At 54.1% G+C, this 24,182-nt stretch overlaps 1 protein-coding gene across 5 annotated transcripts in view; it reads right to left on the bottom strand.

Annotated features, from left to right (window-relative positions):
• ACTR3B (actin related protein 3B) overlaps positions 1 to 23,624 on the bottom strand; it is a 44,675-nt gene extending 21,051 nt beyond the window's left edge. For 2 of the 5 annotated variants that reach the window (XM_037029493.1, XM_037029494.1), the window contains exons 1-4: positions 23,500 to 23,624; positions 11,217 to 11,272; positions 4,561 to 4,685; positions 3,766 to 3,876 (exon numbers count right to left, since the gene is read on the bottom strand). In XM_037029493.1, the coding sequence (XP_036885388.1) occupies positions 3,766 to 3,876; positions 4,561 to 4,685; positions 11,217 to 11,272; positions 23,500 to 23,543 (336 nt within the window). In that variant the 5' untranslated portion in view covers positions 23,544 to 23,624. Of the gene's footprint in view, positions 1 to 3,765; positions 3,877 to 4,560; positions 4,686 to 9,551; positions 9,572 to 10,431; positions 10,456 to 11,216; positions 11,273 to 23,499 lie in introns of those variants that run through there. The other 3 variants (XM_037029497.1, XM_037029498.1, XM_037029499.1) reach the window with 3 other exon arrangements.
• Positions 23,625 to 24,182: the final 558 nt, after the last annotated feature.

Below are 24,182 nucleotides of genomic sequence, written 5' to 3'. Positions count from 1 at the left end.
CCATACTCGAAATATCCAAATCAATAAAACTTATTGGTGAAAATGAAAACTGTGTCTTTTATTTTACATAAAACGAGTAAAGGACTTAGTGGCCAACCCAATACAAAGTTAACCGTAAGACCCCTAATTGCTTTAAACTGCTGTTTTTTATACTTCTGTCCCTCGCTACCAAACAACTCACCACCTGTGAGGGAGTCGGGGGGAAATCCACACACTCACTTCCACTCGCAGACATTTACAGTGTGACTAGGTGCCCCTGCTTCCTGACCGAGTCCGGCACACTAAGGGCAGACGCTCCCGGGGTCTGCGGGCTGCAGCCATAAATCGTTTCTCTCTCCAGCTCCGTCTCTTCTACCGTCAGCACCAGAAACTGCTCCTTCAGAGGCCAATTTAAACAGACCTTCCCAGACCACTGTTTATAACAAGCTCCAAGTTGGAGGTATCACGTTCTTGTTTTTTAATGTTCAGACCTATTAAAACATCACATGAATGATAACTGCATAAACATTTTCATTCATAACGATGGTAAAATGTGATCTGGCATGGATTCCAAAATGAATAATCGGTCATGGCCATAAAACCGATCCACATTCCTGGATGAGATGGCGAACTGCACACACACACCTAATACTGCACCCCCCACCCACCCCCACCCCCCCGAATGCAGCGAACATCTCATCCCAACGAAGGGAGGCTGGGGGTGGGGATGGCAATCCAGCAGCAGCCGGAAAGCACACAGGCGACTGGTCACTAACGGAGCAAGCCCGGGGCTGACGGCCACTGGACAGAGTGGGTCTCCGGGCGTCTCATGCACCGGGGAGGAACTACCACTGGACGCCAGGACACATCACATGGGAAGGCTCCTGTGCTGTCAGCCTAACTGGCTACGGGGTGCCCACGGAGCTGGATGGGGGTGCAGCTGGGAGATGCTTCTGGAAAGAGCACAGTCCGCAGACTGCGTGGGGAGATGTCCCTCCCCACGTGGGCGGCATCAGCCATAACCCATCGAGGACCAGGACAGAACAAAAGATGAAGGGAGGGTGACATCCTCTCCCTGTGTTTGCTCCTTCTCGCTGGACTCACAGTCCCCAAATCTCTCCCGAGGCACAACTCGCTTTTCGCCCCACAGCACCGCGCTTTCTCTGAAAGACAAGGTTGTGCTCTGAACTCTGGGCTGGAGGACAGTGATGCCCACCTGCTCTCTGCTCCCTCCGCACGACCAGCTCATGTGAGCCGAGCCTCCGAAACGTGCTGCAAGGCCGGAGCAGGGATGAGCACCCGGTCTGCATGGGCGGGTGGTCAGTGGGCAGGAAGAACCACCGTGCGGCTGCGGAGGGATGGCTGGCTCAGACCCCCCACCCAGACCCTTTACCCTAAGAGCCCTCGGCAGAGGCAGCCGTTCAGTGAGGGCCTTCGCCCACTCCTGCAACCCGGCCAGAGCCCTCTCTACCCACCTGCCCTTGGCACCGGCTCTGCTAACCCAGGGGTGAGGGCATGGCCCTGTGGGAAAGGCNCAGTGATGCCCACCTGCTCTCTGCTCCCTCCGCACGACCAGCTCATGTGAGCCGAGCCTCCGAAACGTGCTGCAAGGCCGGAGCGGGATGAGCACCCGGTCTGCATGGGCGGGTGGTCAGTGGGCAGGAAGAACCACCGTGCGGCTGCGGAGGGATGGCTGGCTCAGACCCCCCACCCAGACCCTTTACCCTGAGAGTCCTCGGCAGAGGCAGCCGTTCAGTGAGGGCCTTCGCCCACTCCTGCGACCCGGCCAGAGCCCTCTCTACCCACCTGCCCTTGGCACCGGCTCTGCTAACCCAGGGGTGGGGGCATGGCCCTGTGGGAAAGGCCCGTGCTCATCACCAACTCAACCGTACCCTGTGACAAACTGACCTGCAGAGCTCGAAACAACATGGGGGGCGGAGGGGGGGTAGGGGTGCAGGGACTGAAGAAGAAGGAAACAGGACTCACCGACACAGACGACAGCGTGGTGACTGCAGGGGGCAGTATAAGGGGGATAAATGGATGAGCGGTAATGGAAAAAATACAATCAGAGCAAAAAAAGAATAACGTGTGGATCAGAGAAAACCATCTGTAATACAGCATTTTCTTCTCTTTGAGAAACTCAATTATTTTTGAGTGTTCACAGCAGGTCTTCATGTTCGGCAAATAGAGCCGAGCTTTTCCACGTTCACACCAGACGCGCCCCGCCCTCTCCTGGCACCTGGTTTTGCTTCACTGGCCTCCACACGCCGGCCTGATCCGAGCAAAGTCAGGAGACCTTCCCTGTGGGCTGTGTCCTGAGAGTGCGGGCTGGCTCCACAGGCCTAGGACGCCAGGCCCCTCGGAGGGGAGGGGCACGGTTGGCCAGTTCCCGGCCCGTGAGCCGAGTAGACTGCAGGGCCAGCTGGGCATGGCGCCAGCTCCCGAACCCTCCGCACCAGGCAGAAAGTTCTGGGAAGTGCTGGGGAAGGAAAGTGTCCGGCTGTGATGGGTTCTGGCCACCAACACAAGGCCCTGTGGGCACCCCGGCAGCGTCCTGGCCCCGCTCACTGTGAGTGAACCGGTGGGGCCGCAGCAGGTTCACACAGTGCTCTGTGAACACCATGCACATGCCCGCCATCTCCCAGTTGTGAAGGCACACCGGGAGGAAGGACCAGAGCCCCGCCAGGGGCTCCCTTCAACGGACACGCAGAGACAGATGCCACTGCTGCGCAGCCTGGCAGTTGGCACGCGTCAGGCCGGGGGACCCGAGGAGCACTCCACACCGAACGTCAGACAGAGCTGCTCCGTGACCAGGCCTGTGGGGCCAGTCCCTGGGCCCCGCGCGGAAAAGCCCAAAGCTGCGGCAGGGCCATTGCAACAGGCAGCTGACGTCGCCTGCAATCGCTCTCCGTAAAGCGTGCACTTCACAGACGTAACGAATGTGAACTCGAGAACACTTCGTGGAAGACAACACGTAACACTGAGTACTGTAATTAGGACGCAGTCCGTGACCACCAGGGATCCTTCCCATTTGTCTGCAAGGCCGTGTCTTGTTGGAACAGGTCTGAGTGGCACCATCCAGGCCCTGACCCTGCGTGACCTCACGCTACAGTGAGATTTACGCCCCGGCGAAGGCACACCTTCCCTCGGTTCCCTCTGCTCTAAGAGGCGGAACACCGCCATCCAGCTACGCCCCAGCTACCCAAGTGTGTGGCGGTCTCCTACCCCACCAGTCCCCTCCTCCACCATCTCGGGGTCGGAAGCCTGTTGAGGCACCTATGCCCCTGGCCAGGCCATCGGAAGAGCCCCTCCCAGCCCAGGGAGAGGGCCTTGGTGGCTGTGACCCGTCAGGGTGATTCCGCTCCCCTGCCAGTGACCAGGTGAGGCGCGGGTGACGGCCGAGCCGCTGGGAAGGTCTCTGGGAATCTCACAAAGTGCACCTGGCCCTGAAAGCAAATGCACCGCGAGGCGGCACAGAGACCTGGGGACCAACACAGGAGGCCGAGCCAGTGCGGTGGGTGGTCCTCGCTTCTGTTGCTGAGACAGCCCACTCGGGGGGCTGCCGACTCCGGGCTCCTTGTTTAGGGAGATAACGAGCCCTTTTTGATTTTTACAGATTTACAGATTTTTTGGAGCCTTCTGTTATTTGTCCAGAAAGCACCCTGACTCATTCACACACGTCATTTTGGCTGAAATGAAAGACCCGAACGGAAGAACAGCTTGGGCTGACAACCCACACACTTCGGAGCTTACAGGGACAGACCCCTCTCAGCTGCGGCCACTCACCATTAAGAAGTAGTGATCCTCAGGCTCGGCCCGAAGGTACTTAAAAATCACTTGCTCCATGAACCTCTCCATCAGATCCCAGTCTTCGATCATGCCGTGCCGTACTGGCCACTAGGGCGAGAGAAACCAGGCGCGTCACGCTTCAGCTCCCGCTGGCGGGCGCGAGAGACTGCGTCGTCACGGAGTCACAGCCTCCCTGCGTGGGGTGAGTGGCACTCCTGTACAGAGCCAACAGGCACTTCAACAGAAAGCGTCCGTACCCTAACACAGCAACCCCCAACCGCTGGGCCACGGAACGGGACAGGTTGGGGACCGGCCACAAAGGAAGCCCACGTGTGGCAGGACCGGTCCCTGGTGCCAAAAGGGCTGGGGCCGCTGCCACCCACAAAGAAGATCCTAACAGTGGAGAGGCAGGTGCAGATGCAGCCGCTCCACCACGCCGTCGGCCGGGAGCTTCTTCTCTTTCTCGGAACCAATGTCTCCGCAAATAGTTTCAGCGCTTTCCTTCCCTGGGTCCGTCTGCAACCCTCTGTCCCTGGCAGGTGAATGAGTCCACCTGTGACTTTCCACGGCGGCAGGGCCTGCCTGCACCTGACCCCCATGCCCCGGAGTCCAGCCTGCGTCCCAGGGGCTCGAAAACCCACTCGATTCCCCAGTCGAAACAGCCACAACAGACCCTCCCGTCAAACACGAGGATAAAAGCACGTGCAACACACAGGACGATTTCTAAACAACCTACACCCCGCGTGGTTCGCTCTGCCTGGCTATTCGTCACAGATGCTGCGCCGGGCTCACCTTGGTGGCGTAGGCGGGCTTGTCCACTGCCTCATCCCCGATGAAGAAGTCCAGGTCGTCCACGCCCCTCAACACTTTCCTCTGCGCTTGGTCCGCCACCTTCGCCGACTCTCTGACGGCAATGCCTTCAAAAAAAAAAAAAGCACAGAGATTTCCATCACAAACCACATTTATTTAAATGAGTTGGAAAGGATTACATCATCCCTATGTACATGCAAGTACATGTCCAACACTAGGGATTTATAGGGGTCGAGGGGTCCCAGGAAGACACTGGTGGGTAGAACACAGAGACCAGTTGTCACGTGCCGGCCTTATTTCCTGCAGGGCGCGGGCACCCGGCCAGTCGCTCTCAGTGCTCACAGACGCTACGTCCCTACGTTCCTCAGTTTCACCTGGAAAACAAGGTTCCTTGCGGTAGTTCAAAGTTCCCGAAGCATCGACCAACAGGTTCCAAATTTTAAAACACAGAAGGAGACAAAACTTTTAAAAGTACAATACGGAACAGGAGAAACAACCGGAAAACAATGCCTCTATGCGCTTACATCCTTTTAATAAAACTCTGCATCAGATACACCCTAGTTTGTTACAAAAGCAAACAAACTGACTTCCCACTGAGAGACAACAAGAAGGCTGCTGGCTAGTACCTGACACAAAAAGGGGGTTGCCCACCCCCTTTCTTCCACCTGTTAGAAAAGGGGACACAAAGCCAGACAGGACTCCTGCGGGGCTGACAGGGCAGGCCCGGGGGGCACAGGCAGGACTGTGGCCCCGCTGGAAGCAGTGCAATGCGCTGCTATCGGGGCCCCAAGGCCAGGGACGGGCAGGGAAGCAGGGTGGGCCCACCTCGCCAAGGAGACCTGCAGAAAGAAACACAACCCATCTTGGAAGGCCGAAGGCACCACACAGGACCGTCGGGGGCACGGGGCAAGTACGTGAACGGGCCCGGGCAGGGCGGCCAGCCTAGACTGTGGGGATCCTCACCCGGTGGCCCCCACACGTGACCAGTCCCATCCTCTGCACAAGGTCAGACTCAATGATGCAAGAGTCTGGGATGAAACTGCCAAGTCAGGATAAAAGATTATGATGAGACACAGGCAAAATGATTCTGCAGGTCATGACAGAATTCAAGAAAACTCACTGCCTTAAAGGAAAATGCTGCACTTAGAAGGAAACTACTGCACTCAAAAGTTTAAGCCACCAAAGTAAATCTCATCCCTCCTGACAAGACAGATCAAAGTGCCATGACCCCAAAGCACAGCAGACCTGTGGTCGGTGGTGCTTAGAAATAGCAACAGGGGATATGGGGACAACTGTAACTGAATAACATGAAAATAGTTTTCTAGAGAAAACAACAAATACAAAATACACTTCTTTTAACCATGACACAGGGAGCACCTGAACCCACGACAAAGAGTAGGAATAAAGGTGTCAGGTCAGGTCTTCCGTTCACCCTCTCGAAAAGCTCGGCGTGGTCCACACAGGCCTCCCGACGTGAGAGGGCAGCGCCCTGGGAGTCGGCGGCGCTCACGGGAGAGGGCTCTCCGAGGAGCAGGGGTCCTGGCCGCCCTGGCGGCGGTCTCCAGCACACCAGGGCAGGCCGGCGAAAGACGTGGGACGTAGGAGGACACGAGATGGAGGGTCAGCAAACACAACCACCGAGGAGCCGGCAGGGACCGTCCCCGCTGGGCACACGCACTCGGCCGCCCCCTGCGGCGAGTGGCAGGACTGTGAACGCGAAGGAGGCCGCTGTGTGCGCAGCAGCCCAGGAGCGGCGCTCGGCAGCGGGTGGCGGGAAGGCCGGGGAACCGCGCGCGTGCTGCTGCGCCGGCACCGGCAGAAACACGCGGCCGTGCGCACGTGCTGTCCCTGCAGCGCGTGTCCCGGGAAGGGCCCGCGGGCCCCAGATGCAAAGCTGCCACCTAAGAGGGGAACTACTCGGCGGTTTCTTAAAACACTAAACACACACCTGCCACAGAAGCGCACGACGGCGCTACAGTGTCTCCCCAGAAACCGAACACTCACGCCCCCACAAAAGCCCCTGCACGGGTGTTCACAGCGACTGCGTTCGTGAGAGCTGAGAGTTGGAAACGACCAAGGTGTCCTCCACAGCGCACGGACGTCTAGACCCGTCGGCACATCCGCACACTGGGATGCGACTGGGCGACAGGGAGGAACAACGGACAGGAGCTGGGACGGCCCCACGGGCCTGGTGCCCGGTGAGGAGCCCAGCAGGAGGGGCCGCCCGCTGGATGAATCCACGTCCCTCACAGCGTCACGGCAGCAGACTCACGGAGACGGACACACAGACGAACGGCTGTCGCGGTGGGGCATGGTGGGAGGGGCAGTGTCACAGCGCGGGCGCACACGGAGAGGCCCCGCGGTGGCGAGAGCGCTGCGTCCTGCAGCAGAGGCAGCGAGGGAGCCCGCTTGGCGACGGCGTGGCGGAGTGACCTGCACCTCGCCGGCTCCCCGGTTCTGACGTCACTGCACCGAGTAACTACGTGAGACGGGACAACTTCCTGGGAATCCACAATCACCCCGAGGTAAAACAGTATAAAGACAGCGAACAGTTTGCAGATGACTGAAAGAAACTGAAAAATAAAATCCCTCAGCTAGCTTAATGGTGAATCAGCAGTAGCAAGATTAAAGTTAATAAAGGAAAATGCAAACATTCTGACTATTTTTTTAATTGTACACGTGGAGAACACGTGCGTACCCAAGAGAGGCTGTTTTCCCTATGCTAAAAGCTGGTCTGCGGGCGAACTACGGAGGATTATCAGGGAGAGAATACCCACCACGAGCGGCACTGGAGGTCTCACTGTAAGTCTGTCTCCAGTCCCAGCGGCTGTGGGCGGGGCCCCGGTCAGCGCAGCAGGACCCAGAAGAACGTACCAAGTGTCGGGCGGAAGACACACAGACACCAGTATCTGCAGTTGATACAGTATCTGCACAGACCACTGGCAGGACCTGCAGGCTAGCAGGACAAGTCGGACAGGCCAGCAAGGCCGTCGGTTGGGAAACAACTCACAAGTCGTGGCAGCGTCCCCATCCTGGCCATAACGACTACAAACTTTAGTTCTAAAAGACGCCACACAGCAACACCAACGTGAAGGCACCTAGAAGCACATCTAGCAAAAGGCACGTGTGGGTTTTTGTGGGTTTTTTTTTTAGATTTTATTTATTTATCTCTAGAGGGGAAGGGAAGGAGAGAGGGAGAGAAACATCAATGTATGGTTGCCTCTCGCATGTCCCCCCCTGGGAACTGGCCTGCAACCCAGGCATGAGCCCTGATTGGGAACCGAACTGCGATCCTTTGGTTCGCAGGCCCGCACTGAATCCACTGAGCTACGCCAGCCAGGGCATGTTTTTTAAAGAGCATTACAAAACAGGAATGAGAGACATGAGTAAACAATAAGACATACACCATATTTGTGGACAGGAAAATTCCACTTAGAAAGATGTCAGATTTTCCCCAAAATAATCTACAAATTGAACGTGTCTTTAATCAGACCCCCTTATAATTCTTCAGACTTTAAACTGATTCTGAAATCTATAATAAAGCATAAGGGCCTCACAACAGCTACGTCTTTTCTGAGGAAAAGGACAAGGAAAAGGAACTGGACCCATCAGATACAAAATACATGCTAAAAGCTGAAAAACAGTATTTAAGAGAGTGCATACATGGAGCAGAAAATGCACAAACACAGGAATGAGACAAAATAAAAACACCAGACTCTCCCCAGGCACACAGGAAGAGGCGTGTCGAGTGTGCTCTTCAAGAAATGACTAGTGGCTGTCCATTCGGAAAACAAATTAAATGCACTCTCTCACACCATACTAAAGAAATAGGCGTAAAGTTTTCTTTAAAAAATAGAGAAAGTCTTTCTAACTTCGGAGCAGAAATGGGTTCTTCAAAATAGAAACAATTTATACAAGACTGGTAAATTTGACTACAGAAAATTGTTTAAACTTCCAGCTAAAAAAATATTTTTTAAAAAAGTCGTGGAAGACAAATGCAACAAATTAGTAGACAGAGTATACAAGCAGTTCCTATAACTCCATAAAAAAGGCAAAAAGGTGCAAGAGAAACACAGGCAAAGTCTCCAACAGGCAGTGAAAGGCATCCTACGGGCCACAAGCACGTCTGACCACACCGCGCACTGTCAGGGGACGGAACCCAAACCCACGGCGGGGCGGAGCTGCGCTCGGGCGGCCCTCCGGAGCATGCGCAGTTTGAGAGCGCCCGACGCTTGGAGAGGGGCACCCGGGGCGATGGAGTCCCCTGTGCGCACCACCTTCTCTTGGGCAGCTGGCACGCGCGGGGGTCGGAGATACTGCGCCGCCCTGCACAACAGCGAGCACTGGCAAACGCCCCAGTGAAAACACAAACGCGGACCTGGGTCCGGGACGCGGGTACGGGGAGACGTTGATGCCGAGTTTGGGGATTTTTCTGCAGAACCACGTAGGAAGTTATTCACAGTGTGAAGCCACCTTAGAAATATTTACACTCGCCAGACGATGCCACGCGTTGTGCGTACATCCCGGTACCTGCAAGCTAAGAGGCCAACACGGACTGGATACAGGGAAGGGCCACGGCTGGGGACGGCAGGGACAGGGAGGGCCGAGGGGGAAGCAGGGCTGGTGCGCAGGTCATCGCAGGGTGAAATGGCCTTAAGTCGGCTCATTCTGGGTGCTGGGTGTGTGGGTCTCTGTTTTGTATCTTTTGCTCTGCCGGGAGAGGGTAAGTAAAGATTTTAAAGATGTCTATTTGCTTTTTAAAGAAGAAAAGCGTCTCGGGGCTCAGCCTCTGCCTGCAATCCAGACCTTCCTCCCACCCCCACCCGACCCAGCCTGCTGGACCTCACGCCCGGCCCTTTCCAACCCCAGTGTCTAAAATGCACGTTCTTTCTCCCGACCCTCCCTCCCCCTCCCGCACTCACGCACCTCTTTTGAAACTGTTCAGTGATTCCCGATATTCTCCCACAACTGACCATTACAAGAAAAAAAGGGAGACCCTCCCTTCAAACAATCAGCAAACTCTGCCCAGCTCTGCACAGCACAGGCCTGAGGGCCCTGCCTCTGACGGCAGTCGGCAGGCCAAGACCGCCGACAGGTTGGAAGGCGAGGACACGCTAGGCGCTGGCACTTTCAGGGCTGAGACCCAACAGCACAGGTGCAGGGCCAGCCCTGCAGAGCTGCTGCGGCTGCTGCTGCCCCCAGGGGTTAAAATGCAGTCTGCTCTGACAGCCGGAAGGTGTCACCCCCCAGCTCACCCACTGGGCCCGGGACGGTCCGGGTGTGGGGCAGTCGCAGCAAGATCCACAGAAGACTGACCCACCCTCAGAACGCCAACTGTCACGGCCTGAGTTGTGTCCCCTCCGATGCCACCTGAAGCCCCAACCCCCACTGGGACGGTACTGGGAGACGAGGCCTATGCGAGGTAAACACGGGGGAAGGAGGCCCAGAGGGGGGCCCTAATCCAAGACCGCTGGAGTCCTTACAGGAAGAGGAAGTGGCCCCGACCTCTCAGTCTCAGCCACGGCAGAGAAAAGGCCACACGAGGCCTTGGGAGAAGGCACCGTGGATGGGCCAAGGAGAGGGATCCTCCCCTAAATGCAAACCTGCCGGCACCTGATCCTGGCCTGCGAGCCCCCATTCTGCAGTGCAAACCAATACCCCAAATTATGAGTTGAAATGAAGACACCGGGGACCAACCAGACCTGCTGTCAGGGACCATCATGGGACCGGAGTACTCAGACCTAGGAAACGAGACTCACAGTCATGGTGTGGCCCGGCGGGCAGGGAACAGCGTGAGGCAAACAAAACGCTCTCACGGAATCCGACGTGTACTTCCCAGTGATCCCCGCCTACCTGTCCATGCCCCACACTGGTTGGGAGGGCCTGTCACCACCTGTCCCTGGCCCCCAAACAGTGTCCAGTTTCTACGACCGCCACTCACCGCGCCAGAGCTACGCTCAGGAGGCGGAGTTTCGCTTCACTCGTGACTGACGCGCCTTCCTCCCCGGAGAACAGTCCCCAACACTAACGCACAACTGAAACAGTTTCGGAGAAGAAGTCCGCCCCCCAGCCCCTGGCCCGCCCCGGGACCCCTGCGGGAGGCAGCCCAGCATGGGGCGGCACTTCCTGGGTCTCCACCAACTGAAAGGTAAGCAGAAGCAGGACACATCCCGGACACCGGACCACGGTCTCGGGCCTCTCATTTAAAAACAAATAGAGTCTTTCACTAGAGTGAGCCGTAAGCACAGCGGATACTCATCCACAAAGCTGCTGGCTAATGACACTGTGCTGACTCACAAATTACCGACTAACCTCCCAGAGACACACGTACTTCTACACAACTCGGACATTTTCGATGGGACGCGAGGCCCCTGCCGGCCACCCTGGCTGACAGGCCAATGCCAGGGACAAAGGGCTGCCAGAAAGGGTGTGGAGGGGGGAGGCTGGTGGGGGGGTCCCGGCTGCATCAATAACATTCAGGAACTAGGTGTCGAAATAAATAATCCTCCCCAGGAACCGGAACAACCTTCTCAAGGAAGATGGCAGGGAAATTGACAAACCTCAAAATCAACATGGGGGTGCCTAAGACAGCTCTGAGCGCCCCCCCTCACCCCCCGCCCAGGGTGAGGGCTACTTACATGAAGGGATAATGAACTGAGGCTCGGTGTTGCCTGCGTAGCCCAGCTTGGTGTACCTAGAAGCACAAAGTCATCAACACGGTTTAGACAGTGACACTCTGCTCTGTACCCCACTCACGCCTTCCGTCGCAAGCTCTCCACACCCGAAAACCTCCGGCCTTGGGAGACTCCCTGGAGATTTTTTTTTTTAAGCAGTTGTGACAGCTGGGACTCCAACCCTGATTTCGGGTGAGCAGGCGGTCACAACAACGGGGGCGCTGTGCCTGCCTCTGCTGCAGAGGTTCCGGTGCACACACGGGCGAGCCCTCCATGAACCTTCGCAAAAACCCTGTGAACGAAGCGAATGGCATCGCCACTCTGCAAGTGACAAAGTGAGGAGCTGAGGCATGAAGCCAGCTGCCCAGGGCCGGACGGCTGGTGAGCAGAGAGACCCCAGATATCAGTGTGCAGCCCCCACCTCCAGGGCTGCTCTCAAAGTCCCCAAACTTGTGAATTGGGGGCAGGGGGAGGGTGGTGAGAAAGCGATAACGTAATTTTCTTCACGGGCCACGGCCCCTGGCAGCCAAGGCCCCCGCCCCCTGGGGCGACTATTTGACAGAAGCAGCTCTTCCCATCCTGGTTCCTAATGGGCCCACTTTCTGTGGGGCACTGCGTGTGACAGACGCCGCAAGTCTCAGCTGCAATGCATGCCGGAATGCTACTATCTGCTCCGAAAGCACTTGCTAATCTCGTACATTAAAAATAAAGGGGGTGGGGGTGGGGAAGCGCCACCCAGAGCCATCTGCTGGAAGCGTGAGTCTGGGGGTGCCATGTGAACAGGGGCAGCTGGACAGCGGGCCCCAGCTGGACAGCGGACCCCGGCTGGACAGTGAGCCCCGACGGCAATGATGTTGGGGGTGACACTTGCCAGCAGTGCTGAAAGTGACTTTATTGATTCACTCCAGTTTACGAAGGTCTTTCAAGGTGCTTGATGCTAATTTTTTGACATGGTAACACATTCCAAATTCTCAGAGGTTAATTTTATAATTTTTAAATGTATTCTACCCTGTGCTAACTTTACTTTTTTGAACACAGAGGGAGTGAACAGGGTTGAAGAGAAAGAAAAGAAAGCAAGTCGACCCCACGTAAACCCCATCCTACCAGCAGGCCCCTGGGACCAGGAGCCGCGGTGCCCCAGAGCTCGGGCGAGGCCAGGCCCTGCGGCCCACGTGCGGCCGCACCCAAGCCCTGCAGACGCCCAGCCACACGTGCACCCACCAGTCTCCCACCCAGGGGCTCTCCAGACCCCCGGGGCCGGTCCAAACCCAGCCCAGAGTCAGGGAGCCTTCCAGAAGAGTCAACATTTACCGCACTTAAGAGAGTCCGACCACCCCATTCGACTGTCCTCCTGGGGACGACACACACAGACAAACCGAGTCCCTGTCCCGAGGCTGATGAAGTGACAGGGTCTAACAGGCAGGCCAGAGCCACTGGTGTCATCACTTGTCAGTCTGAGGCTTGAACAGGACACACGGCCCACCCCCTGGAAAAGCTTCCCCCTCTTGGTTTAAATAGACCCAAATTCCCACGCAGCCAAGGCTCCGACTTACACGATGACCAAAATGGGGTGCGGGTCTTGACCGTGCCCCGCCCTGGCAGTGCCTGGCCTGTGGCGGACACTCCAAAAGGACCTGCTGAATGAGCTCTTACCAGACCGAAGAGGGGGCTGTCACCGCCAAACCCGGGGGGAAGGGGCCAGGGTTGGAAAGGGGAGCACCTGAAACCGTTTCGGGGGGCCCAGCAGAGACCGCAGACACCATCCAACACAAGCTCTCACAGAGAACACTTGCTGTACAATGGGTTTGTTTTTTAAACTGAACTATAGTAAAATGGTAACATTTACTAAAATTGGGTACTAACTATCACTGACACCTGTGATAGCGTGTTTGTATTTCTGAAAGGCACAGCGTACATCATACCAGTTAAGCCTGCGCATTCTGGTGCCCGACCGCCTGGGTTCAAACCCAAGCTCTGCTCTTTGCCAGGCATGTAACTCTAGGCCAAGTTACTTTATCTGTCGATATGTCAGTTTCTCTGTCTGCGGGTGTGGCTCAGGGGATGGAGTGCCCGCCTGTGAACCAGAAGGTCGCCGGTTCGATTCCCAGCCAGGGCATGTCTGGCTTTTGGGCCAGGTCCCTAGTGGGGGGTGTGCAAGAGGCAACCAATGGATGTATCTCTCCCATATTGATGTTTCTCTCCCTCTTTGTCTCCCTCCCTTCCCCTAAAAATAAGCAAAACCTTTCTTAAAAAGTACATAAATAGAAAGAGAGAAAGTGCATTAGAACAGTGATAGCTACATGCTTTTGTCATGTTTACTATTATTCTTCTGTTTGAAATATTTTATTTGAGTTTTCGGAAAAAATGATGCTCAGTAGTTCTGTGTCCCAGGTCGCAGTGTTCAGCCTTCCTGGAGCCCACCGCCGCACACACCACCCAGAATCTGGGCCTGTCCTGAAGGCGACGGCGCCAACTGCCGGGGGCACGGCACAGGCCGAGGAGCCACTAAAAAAGGGAGTTTCCCTCTCGGTCAAATTCTTAAGTGCACACACTGTGCGGTCCCAACAACGCGGATGCCCTGTGCTCCAAGTGTTTAGAGCCAGGTGCCCTACGGCCCCGCAGCACAGCCCTGGGACCTGCCCCACAGAAGCGCCCCAGTGCGTGCAGAGATGCACACACACGCCTTCGCTACAGCGTTACACGGCAGAAGAGCCACGAAAAACCGGCAACACCCACACACCACCAAACAGACGGCATAGTCCACAAATGCTACTCTAGTCGGTGGATAAAACACTATACGAGCAGCAAAAATGAAGCCCCGTCTCTGCCACACACAGACGAACGGCACGGTTTGAGAGCAGTGGCCAAACAGCACGTGTGTACGACGTGAGGGGTGTGACGGGGCCCAGGGCGCTAACTTAGGCTCATTACCTGACTCGAAGTGAGTTAGCCCCTCAATACTTCGGTTTCTACGTCTGAAAAGGGTGAATAATAATTAGCCCTACCTCAAGGGTCAATATGACCGTTCCGGGAAAACGTCTCCCGATTCAACAAGTAAAAGCTTCTCATTACTCAGCAATGTCACTTCTCCGTCTACAGACTGTCATTCGGACTGTCTTTCGCGAAGCACTCCCAACCTGCATTCCTTCCATGGACTGCCCTGAGATTGTTTTCCTCCTCGAGGGTAGGAACTCTTGCACGCCAGCGGTATCTGTGCTTGCTAAGACGTACGGCTGATTTCTGCCCACTTGCTATCTCCCTTCAGCTTCGGCTTTTCTGAAACAGAAATGTTGAGACAGTCCAGGTGATCGAACCTGGCGAATCTCTTCCTGAGCGGGTCCCCTCCTACTTTCTGCTCGTAGGAGCCCCTGGCGATACGAAGGTGTCATACTGCTTCCCTTCCAGTGCTCGGTGTATCTATGAGGAAAAGTATCGAGACCAATACTTTTACATTAACAGCCCCTGGGGCTGTGTCTGTTTGAACACTAGGTCCCAAAAAGGTGGCCAGCCTGGCGGAGGCATGCATCCTTCTCCGAAACACACTCACTGAGCTTCCGGAGGCAGTCACATGGTCACCCCAGTGCCATCTTCCCTGTAGCCCTGACTGAGATCCTTCCTCTCCCGGAATCAGGACAGACACAGGGCGAACGGCTGCACAGAGCAGGACCAGCAGCGACAACCCGCCTTTTCTTTTTTTTAAATATTTATTTATTTTTAGAGAGAGGGGAAGGGAAGGAGAAAGAGTGAGAGAGAAACATCAATGTGTGGTTGCCTCTCATGTATCCCCTACTGGGGATCTGGCCTACAGCCCAGGCATGTGCCCTGACTGGAAATCGAACCAGTGACCCTTTGTTTCACAGACCCACGCTCAATCCACTGAGCTACACCAGCCAGGTCACAACCCGCCTTTTCAACGAAGGCCTTCTCAGTGCTCCAGCTCAGAGCACCAGAGAGAGGAACCTGCTAAGATGCCTCTCGCTTCCACTCCCACACCCACCTCCCCCCTTTCTGCCTCCCACCCACCTCCTGGGTCTCAGTGCCTCGTTCTGCACATACGCCAGGCCTCCTCTGCCCCACACCTCTCAAACCGCCTCGTGCGGAGCTCTGTCCCTCATTCCACTCCCTGCCATCAGCAGCCCCTTCCAGCATCCAGGAGCACAAATCTGATGGCGGTCACCTCTACACACGCCCCTGTGGCTGAGATGCCTCCTGTAGTCCTGTGTCTGCCGCAGAAAGTGACCAGCTTAAGCTTCATTAATTTACGTTTGAAAGTGGAGAGGTTCCCCCCTGAGAACAGAGTTTTCAAAACCGTGTTTCTGCTGGGAGCCTCTTCCAAACGAGGCTCCTGTGAAGTCCAGTCTCAAACCCCAACTCCCCCCAGAATGGCTCTTCTCCCGAGAGTTTCTGTGCAAAACAGTGAGACTGCACTGCCTGAGAGCGTGGTTTGAACAAAACTGAACTCACTCCCGAGCCCTAACGACGTATTTCTAAAAGCGTGCCCACTTCCCACACGGTACTCTGGGAATCAGCCCGGACCCGGTTCCTCAAACTCTCCTCAGATGTTGAACGGAAGGGGGTCGTCTGCGCTTACTGGACAGGGTTCAACGTGCACGTCCAAACTCATTATTTTACCTAAATCCAGTATCCCTTTTTTGGCAATCGGACCTGTAAATTTTACACGACTCAATATCCAGGGTGCGGCAGAAGTAACGCCTGCTTGAGTGCGGTTGGTCGGGGAAGAGTATGGGTTTCACGGTGGAGAGTTCTGATTTGGGCATTTCACCTAGTGTCAGAGGGTATGCCCAAGTGTGACGGTGTGACATTGCAGAGTTGCCCGTGCGGTGCTGTAATAAAGGACTTTGTGTAATAAGAAGGGGCGCTGTATGTGCCGGAGCCTGTGCCTGGCCATTTCCCCAACACTCTCTGCTCTGCGATCGGCAAACATAAGCTCACGAGGCACAGGCGGCCTCCGTGGATGTTGGAGCATCAGCGAGTGAATTCCGACTCCCAGGGCAAAACGGTCGGCTAAACGCCTAACTTCACTCTGTCCCAGAGACCCCTTAAAAATGATTTTTTAAAGATATATGGAGAAAAAAGAGGAAGCAACAGTAAAACCCTGGACCTGGGTAGAGGAGATCAATGGTGACTGGCTCTGGAGACACAAGAAACCCCACAGAGGCCTGGCTGGTGTAGCTCAGTGGATTGAGCACCGGCCTGTGAACCAAAGGATTGCAGTTCAATTCCCAGTCAGGGCACATGCCTGGGTTGCAGGCCAGTTCCCAGCAGGGGACTCACGAGAGGCAACCATACATGGATATTTCTCTCCCTCTCTCCTGAGAGCCGGCCCCCACAGGACCTAGGGAACTGGGGCTCGAGGGCCCAAAACCCGGGGCCTGGGGGAGACTTCCACCCCTGTCCCACACTGCTGGGTCACTGCTCCCCCGACCCCAGCACCCTCTGAAATCTGAAGACCCTGATTTGCCGGGAGAGTCCCCCACAAACCACCTGCCTCTTTCGCCCTTGGTGAAGCTCAGAAGTAGCGAGCCAGACCCACACACGCACAGGCTCCTGCGGCTCTTCAAGTTTCAATGGTGAGCGGGCACCAGAAATGACCAACATCTGAGAGGGACCTTTACTACGACACACAGAGACAAAAACAGACAAAAAAAATGTGGAGGACACAAACTACTGGGAGAAACCCCACTAACGCCAAAAGTAAGTAAGTAAATAAGCCCGCTATCACCAATTTCCTGAAAAGACCTTCTACCCAAGAAACAAGAACAAGATGCTGTTTTTGTACTTATTTAAGTATACTTTATTGATCATGTGATTACAGTTGTCCCAGTTTTTTCCTCTTTGCCCCCCTCCACCCGGTATCCCCTCCCCTCCAGCAGTCCCCCGCTTAGTTCATGTCCATGGGTCACGCGTAGAGTAAGTTCTTTGGCTCCTCCATTTCCCATACAATTCCTCACAGCCGCTGTCTGTTTGGTACCTACCACAGTTATGCTTTTCAGCCCCTGTACCTGCTCCCCATTCTCCCTGCCCCTCCCAGCTGATAGCCCCCCCAAGGGTCTCCACACCTACAGTGCGGTTCCTGTCCTGGTTGTTGGCTTTCGTTTCTCTTTGTTTCACTTTAGATTCAGTTGTTGGTAGTTGTGAGTCTGTCGTCTTTTTAACGTTCAGTTTTGATCTTCTTTTCCTTAAAGACGTCCCTTGAACATCTGCTGCGGCAAGGGCGGGGTGATGGTGAGCTCCTTTGGCTTCCCGTCGGCGGGGAGGCACTTTCTCGGTCCTTCCATTCCGAACGACAGCTTTGCTGGAGAGAGTCATCTGAGTTCTAGATAAGATGCTATTTTTTAAAAGAATATTTAGAAAACACAAAGAGCTCGTGGAAATTAGAGCAAACATGAAAAAAAGAGAAATGCTAAAAGGAATGTCCTAGAGATAAATAAAAAAAAAATTTATTTCAAAGATTTCTTTATTTTCAAAAGATTTCAATTTTCAATAATGAAACACAGAGAGAAAAGATAAGAAACAGCCCCAAAATTCGACACACGAATAACAGGCGCTGCAGAAGGAATGGACATGTGCACACACTTCCACTGANTAGATAAGATGCTATTTTTTAAAAGAATATTTAGAAAACACAAAGAGCTCGTGGAAATTAGAGCAAACATGAAAAAAAAGAGAAATGCTAAAAGGAATGTCCTAGAGATAAATAAAAAAGATTTTTCTTTATTTCAAAGATTTCTTTATTTTCAAAAGATTTCAATTTTCAATAATGAAACACAGAGAGAAAAGATAAGAAACAGCCCCAAAATTCAACACACGAATAACAGGCGCTGCAGAAGGAATGGACATGTGCACACACTTCCACTGATGCAAAGATCTAAATAAAATATTAATCAGAATCCACCTACACGTCACCGAGCAGGGCATCACAGCCTGGCCCGTGGCTCAGTGTGTTGGAGCATCGTCCCACACGCCAAGGTTGTGGGCGCACGTTTGGATGAGTAGAGCAAAAAACAGGTCAATGTCTGTCTGTTTCTCTCTCTCTCTCTCTCCAATCGATGAATAAAAAAGCGAAACATACACACACATTCACACACGTGGGCACAGGGGGGGAAACTTCCTTAACTATGACTCGAAATGCACAAACAGTAAGGAAAAAAAATTAATAGATCTGATTGCTTTAAAGTTTTCTCCCTGGCGAAAGACAAACGATACACAAGGAAGATACATTTGCAGCTTACATGACGAAGGGTGGGCGGCCCTGCAAGCGGAAGAGCGTCACCCAGCCTGCGTGCAAGCCCTGCCCTGGCTGGCATCTGGGCCCTCGGGCTGCAGGAGGGCCCGCCATCCCCTGTAAGGTAGGAGAGGTTCGCGTGTGCCTGACCCACACAAGCAACAGTTAGCGCTGCGCACCTGCTCTCCTTCCGCGACGCTGGAACGTCGCCCACGCTAGTAGAGGGTGCGCGATCCGCCCCCAAGCGTTGGAAACCGGGCAGAGCCGCAGAGGGCTCCCCAGTGGGTCGCGCTGGTGCGGGGGCACGGCTCTGAGGGCCCGGGGAGCCGGCTCCCGGCCTCCCCCAGACCTGCCTCCTGTGCCTTCCCCCTCCGCCGATTGCGCTTTGTACCTTTTCAGTACAGTCCTGTGGTCGTTCCTAGGAAATCACTGTACCCAGGAGTGTGATGTGGGGCCCCGAACACACCCTAACGTATGACGGACTTCTAAAAATAAAGCTGAGGGCCCAAATCCCACAGAAAAATGGGCCAGTGGCATGAAGAGACAGAAAACAGAAAGGCAAACGCCTCTTAACCACATGAAAAGATGCTCATCTGCCCACGTAACGACACAAGGCAGGCAGACTGCGCCTACATCCGCCCTTCCGGATGGATACAAATAATACAAAGTGGCAATGCGCCATCAGTGAGGCCGCCGAGCAGGCGGGCTCACACACCACTGTGGGCACACACCACTGAGTGGGGTCCGCACTGCCTAACACAATCATATTACGCATTTACTCCTTGACCCAGACTTTCCACTTCTAGAAACAGAACCCAGAGATACTCCAGGAAAAAATGGAGCAAGGTGCATGGCCATGGCTGGTGTGGCTCAGTGGACTGAGTACTGGCCTGCAAACGAAAGGGTTGCTGGTTCAATCCCCAGTCAGGGCACGTGCCTGGGTTGTGGGCCAGGCCCTCAGGGGGCGTGCAAGAGGCAACCACACACTGATGTTGCTCTTCCTCTCTCCCTTTCTCCTCTCTCTCTAAAAACAAATATTTTCTTTAAAAAGAGGTATATGCACTGTATAAGCTAACAATGCTATCTTCTGATAACAGCAAAATGCTCAAAAAACTGCGGAGACACATCCAGTGAACACCAGGAACAGGCTGACTGCGTTTCAGCCAGCCAAACCTGGAACAATTTAAGCTTCAAAACAAATAATGACCATAACAAATAATAACCCACTGAATACAGTAATGACATCATGAATTTTAACCTCTGAATAAGGTTATCAGTAATAACCCAGACAGAGGATAAATAAGTAAATGGGGGCCACGGCAAACTGCTTCCTTAAAGTGAAGTGTTACCTGACAAATGTAGATAATTCTAGAGTTGTGTGTTGTTGTTGCTTTAACTCACGGTTTGGCAACCATCACTGTAATAACCACTGAAGTCGAGAACCACCAATGGGCACTAAAACTAGTGGGTGAGAGGTGAAGGAGAACAGGGTCTCTCCACAAACGACACGACTAACACACAGGAAAACAGGGACCAGACAGGGAAGAAACCTAGTGGGCATCGCCAAGTCCAAACGGCCCTGGTGGACCTGAACGGGAACCAGGCAAAGGGCCACTTCAGCTCTCTGTGGGATGAATGAGGTCTGGGGGTCCCAGGGACAGCACAGAGACCAGTCACCAACGGTCTCAGATAGTCCGCAGAGGCTGAGAGAGGACATCTTCAATGCTCTCACCACAAAAATGGTAACTATGCACCCTGAGGGGGTATCAGTTATTACTGTGGCGATGGCCATTTTGCAAGGATACAAATGTATCCCCAAACCAACGTTATACACTTTAAACTTACACAGTGTTACATGACAATTACAGGTCCATGAAACTGAGGGGAGAGAATGCCTTCTGACGGGATACCCTAAGGACTGGCTGCCAAAAATGTCAATGTCTCAAAAGACAGAAAACAGCTAAGGAACTGGTCAAGTGGGACCGGAAGGACAAGATGACAAGTGAAACAGCACATGGGGTGCTAGAGGGCAGGAAGGACAGAATCCACAAGGCAGACACGGCCCGTGCACGGGGACCCAGGCTGCCTGGAACGCCAGCGTACAAAGTTAACTGTTCCGCTCCTGATCGTCCGTCTGTGCTAACACAAGTTCCTCGTTCTCGGGCAGTATACGCTGAAGCGCAGTTCAGAAAAATAATAATATAGATGGATCACAGAGAAGGGTGGAGCCAATGTTAACTGTCGGTGAGACTGGATGAAGAACATGTAGTTTTTGGGGGGGGTCTGGGTACACTTCTCGCAGCTTTTCAGTAAATTAGATGGTTTTCGAAACAGGTTTAAAAAATGCAGAATCTTCCTTTGAAAAGTGTGCTTGTGAGAAGTGAGCCTAGGGTCTATGGATGTTCTCTGAAAATTACGAACCTCAGCAACTCCTTTAAATAAACGAAGCTCTGCCTTTGGGTCTGGCGGACCCCATGGCCCGTACCACCCAGGCCCCCAGCACCCAGGCCCCCAGCACCCTGGGCCCCAGCAGACGTGCTCGGCCGTTGGTCTCGGGTTTATCAGAGGATGCTAGGCCACCGGGATGAATTTATCTGCTGTAAAAACCACTACTCAGTACACAGTTTACCAAATCGTTGCTGTCCATCATGTACAGTTATATGTGAATGTTTCTTTTTAAATCTTTATTGTTGACACTATTCCAGCTGTGCCCCATTTCTTCTACCTTTGCCCCCTTCACCCCAGCCCTTCTTCCCCCCCCACCCCGGCCTTCACAATGTGGCCTGTGCCCACGGGCTAGGCATACATGCATGGAGGGACCTGGAGAACATCATGCTAACAGAAACAAGACAGCCAGAGAAAGGCGAACACCGTGTTAGTCCACACAAGAGTGGAACCTAAGTGTGGAAAATAAACTGATGAACAGAAGAGGCATGGAGCTAGCTCTCGGATCTCAGAGGGGCGGGGCCAGGGAGGGGCTGGAAGACTAGCCGAGGTGAGGTTCTCTTTTAAAATTTAGTTCTAGGGAAAGCTCTCTCACCTGAGGGCCAGGTATGCCTATTGCTTCCTAGTGACAAGAATTACATAGCAAAGGTGACAAAGGTGACTCTTACATTTCTCAGACAGGCAGACTGAGGCCAAAGGTCAGGCCGGATGACCGCGGCCCCAGGCCTGCACCTCCGGGCGACTCCCAGGCCCATGCCTTCCCTTGGTCCCAGTTATTTCTACCCTGCATTTACCCCTTTTGATCCTATTTTGAGGTAAAAGTCAAAAAAACCACGTAAACTCTCTGGGAACTATAACAACTACTAACACGCTTTAAGTAAATGTGGGCTCTTCTGGGTAGCTCCTGCTGGCCATCCACTGGACGCTGGGCGTCCGTGACTGACCAGTCCTTCCCATCACAGAACGTGCCCACATGACACCCACTGGGAGCTCCCCTGCCACCGTTTCTGAGTCTCGATGACAAAGCCTATGGCGGCCTGAAGACGGCATGACTTTGGGCCCCAAAACAATGACACCCTGTAGTTCTACCTCCAAAAGAGCCAAGGACATTGGTCACTGACCTCAGGAGGTCAAAACTTCTGAGGTCGTTTTAGATATTTATAGCAAGCATAATGGGTCAAGTCCCCAGCTTACAAATATTAAAAGTGACAACCCCTGTGGACATTATTTTACTGCTACTACCAAGAAACGCTTTCGGATTTCAACAGTCTGACAAGACCAAAAATACAAAAGCAAAAATCGCACATGCAAATGTGGGGGGAAATACGTTCCCCAGATTTGGTGGGTGAGGGGTGAACACTCGGTAATGGGAGGAGCGGACAGACCAGGGAGCCCACATTTGGAGTGGGGGAGGTGTTAACACCAATCCTGACTTTGTCTTGGTTTGGGCAGCAAAATGACCTCTAAAATCAAGAGTCATAATACTCTGGCACCATGTATGTTTCCAAAAGAAGAATCAGTCCAAGCAAAAAGGCAGGGTTTTTCTCCTGCCTGTAACCAGGAATGGTGGCTTCAGCAGCAAAAGGAAAACAAGATCAGGAGGAGATGAACAGCAGCAAATTAAAGAAGACACCCCCACAAGGTTGTCAAGGAAACCAAACCAAGTGCATCTATGCACAAAAAGAATCAAGGCTATGGTGAACAGGCATGGACTATTTTGCAACCAAAGAAAAAAAGATTAAAATTCTGTCTTGAAAAATTATTTTATTAAGTACCTCATCTATAAAGCAAGCAGGCAACCTTGAATTTGTAAACTACCGCGGGCTGGATTCAGTAACACCTTCCAAAAATCCGCTAAGCTCGGGCCAAGAGAGTACAGGAAATTTCCGAAGGCCTCTTTTGCCTTTCTTGACAACAAGAAAGAAAAGAAGCAATCACACGAAAAAAGTAAAGGAGAGAGGAAAAAAATTCCTATACCCCAGACAGGCTTTCCCAAATTTAGCCTACCTGGTTTTTCAAAATGGAGCCTTTTCTTTTTCCCCCCAAAGAGAAAGGGCAAGTCTACTCAAACTACAGCCCGAGCTTAATCAGAGCGAGCCCCACCCCGCCCCCCCCCCCATACTGGCAGACGGCAGAGTGCACTGCAAAGCAAGGTGTCAGGTGGTAAACGGCTGTAACAGCCTCCGCGAGTAAGAGGCTAAGAGTCACCACAGGACCAATGACATGCACCCGGGGACCAGGAGAGGGCCCGTGTTAAGGCTGTCAGGAGGTGAGGACACCGTTAGGTGGGCATGAGGCAGGGAACGCCGGAGGGACTGCAAGCATTTGCCTGAAGCTGGCATTCCGGGGAGGCTGGCAGGTTAGAGGACGCCGCTGGGGAGCAGAGGGGGCGGCGAGGCGAGCTGGACCGGCTTCAGCCCCGACTCCCTCCAGGTCAAGGTGAGCAGCCTTGGGGGAGCGGGGCGGGTCGCCTCCACCTGCACAGGGGTCGCTAGGACTTGGGCGCAGGCGAGGGAAGCCGACAGCGGGGCAAGTGCTCAGCGCCGCGGCTCTTACCCGGTGCCGCAGTCCACCACGCAGGGAGGCAGGGAGCCCGCCATCCTCCGCACGCGCGCCGCTCAGCCCACGCCGGCGGCCCGGGAGGCCCCACCGCCGTCCGCAAGCCGCGCTCGCCCCGCGCCACCGGGTCCCCGGAGCCTCCGCAGCGCAGCCCCCGGAGCCCGGATGCTCCGCGGCCGCCCACGTGACGTAGCTCCTGTCAACCAATCAGAGCGTGGGCACGCCCCCGCCGCCCGCCATCTTCAGTGCTGGCGGCAGGGCCTCGATACCCACACCGCCAGGCTTCCGGCTCTAGAGATTGGGGGCTATTTTTAACTGACTTACGGTGAACGCGACCCGGTTTTTGCGGCCTGGCTGCTTCTCATCCTTTAAGTCTCGGCTCCAATGTCACCTTCTCGATGAAATTGTCTCTTCCCCGCACCTTACTCTCTGTCGCAGCAATCTATTGCTTTCATTCACAGCACTTGAAGCAAATTTTTAAACGTAATTATCTGTATACTGGCCCCCCCCCCCCCGCTCCACTCGAATAGGGCTGGTGTTGGTTTTACCAATGGTGACCCGTATTGCACACGTGTGCAAAGTATTTGTTGTATCTATAGAAAGCACCCAGATATCTGGTGAATGAATGAATAGCCTTCACCATTAAGAATATGTATATATATACATATATATGAGAGTAT

The sequence above is a fragment of the Sturnira hondurensis genome, unplaced genomic scaffold, assembly GCF_014824575.4.
Source record: "Sturnira hondurensis isolate 20B ecotype Veracruz unplaced genomic scaffold, ASM1482457v3 Scaffold0020309, whole genome shotgun sequence".
In the NCBI taxonomy this organism is placed as follows: domain Eukaryota; kingdom Metazoa; phylum Chordata; class Mammalia; order Chiroptera; family Phyllostomidae; genus Sturnira; species Sturnira hondurensis.
The sequence above is the reverse complement of the archived record's forward strand: the minus strand, read 5'-3'. Positions and strand labels throughout refer to the sequence as shown.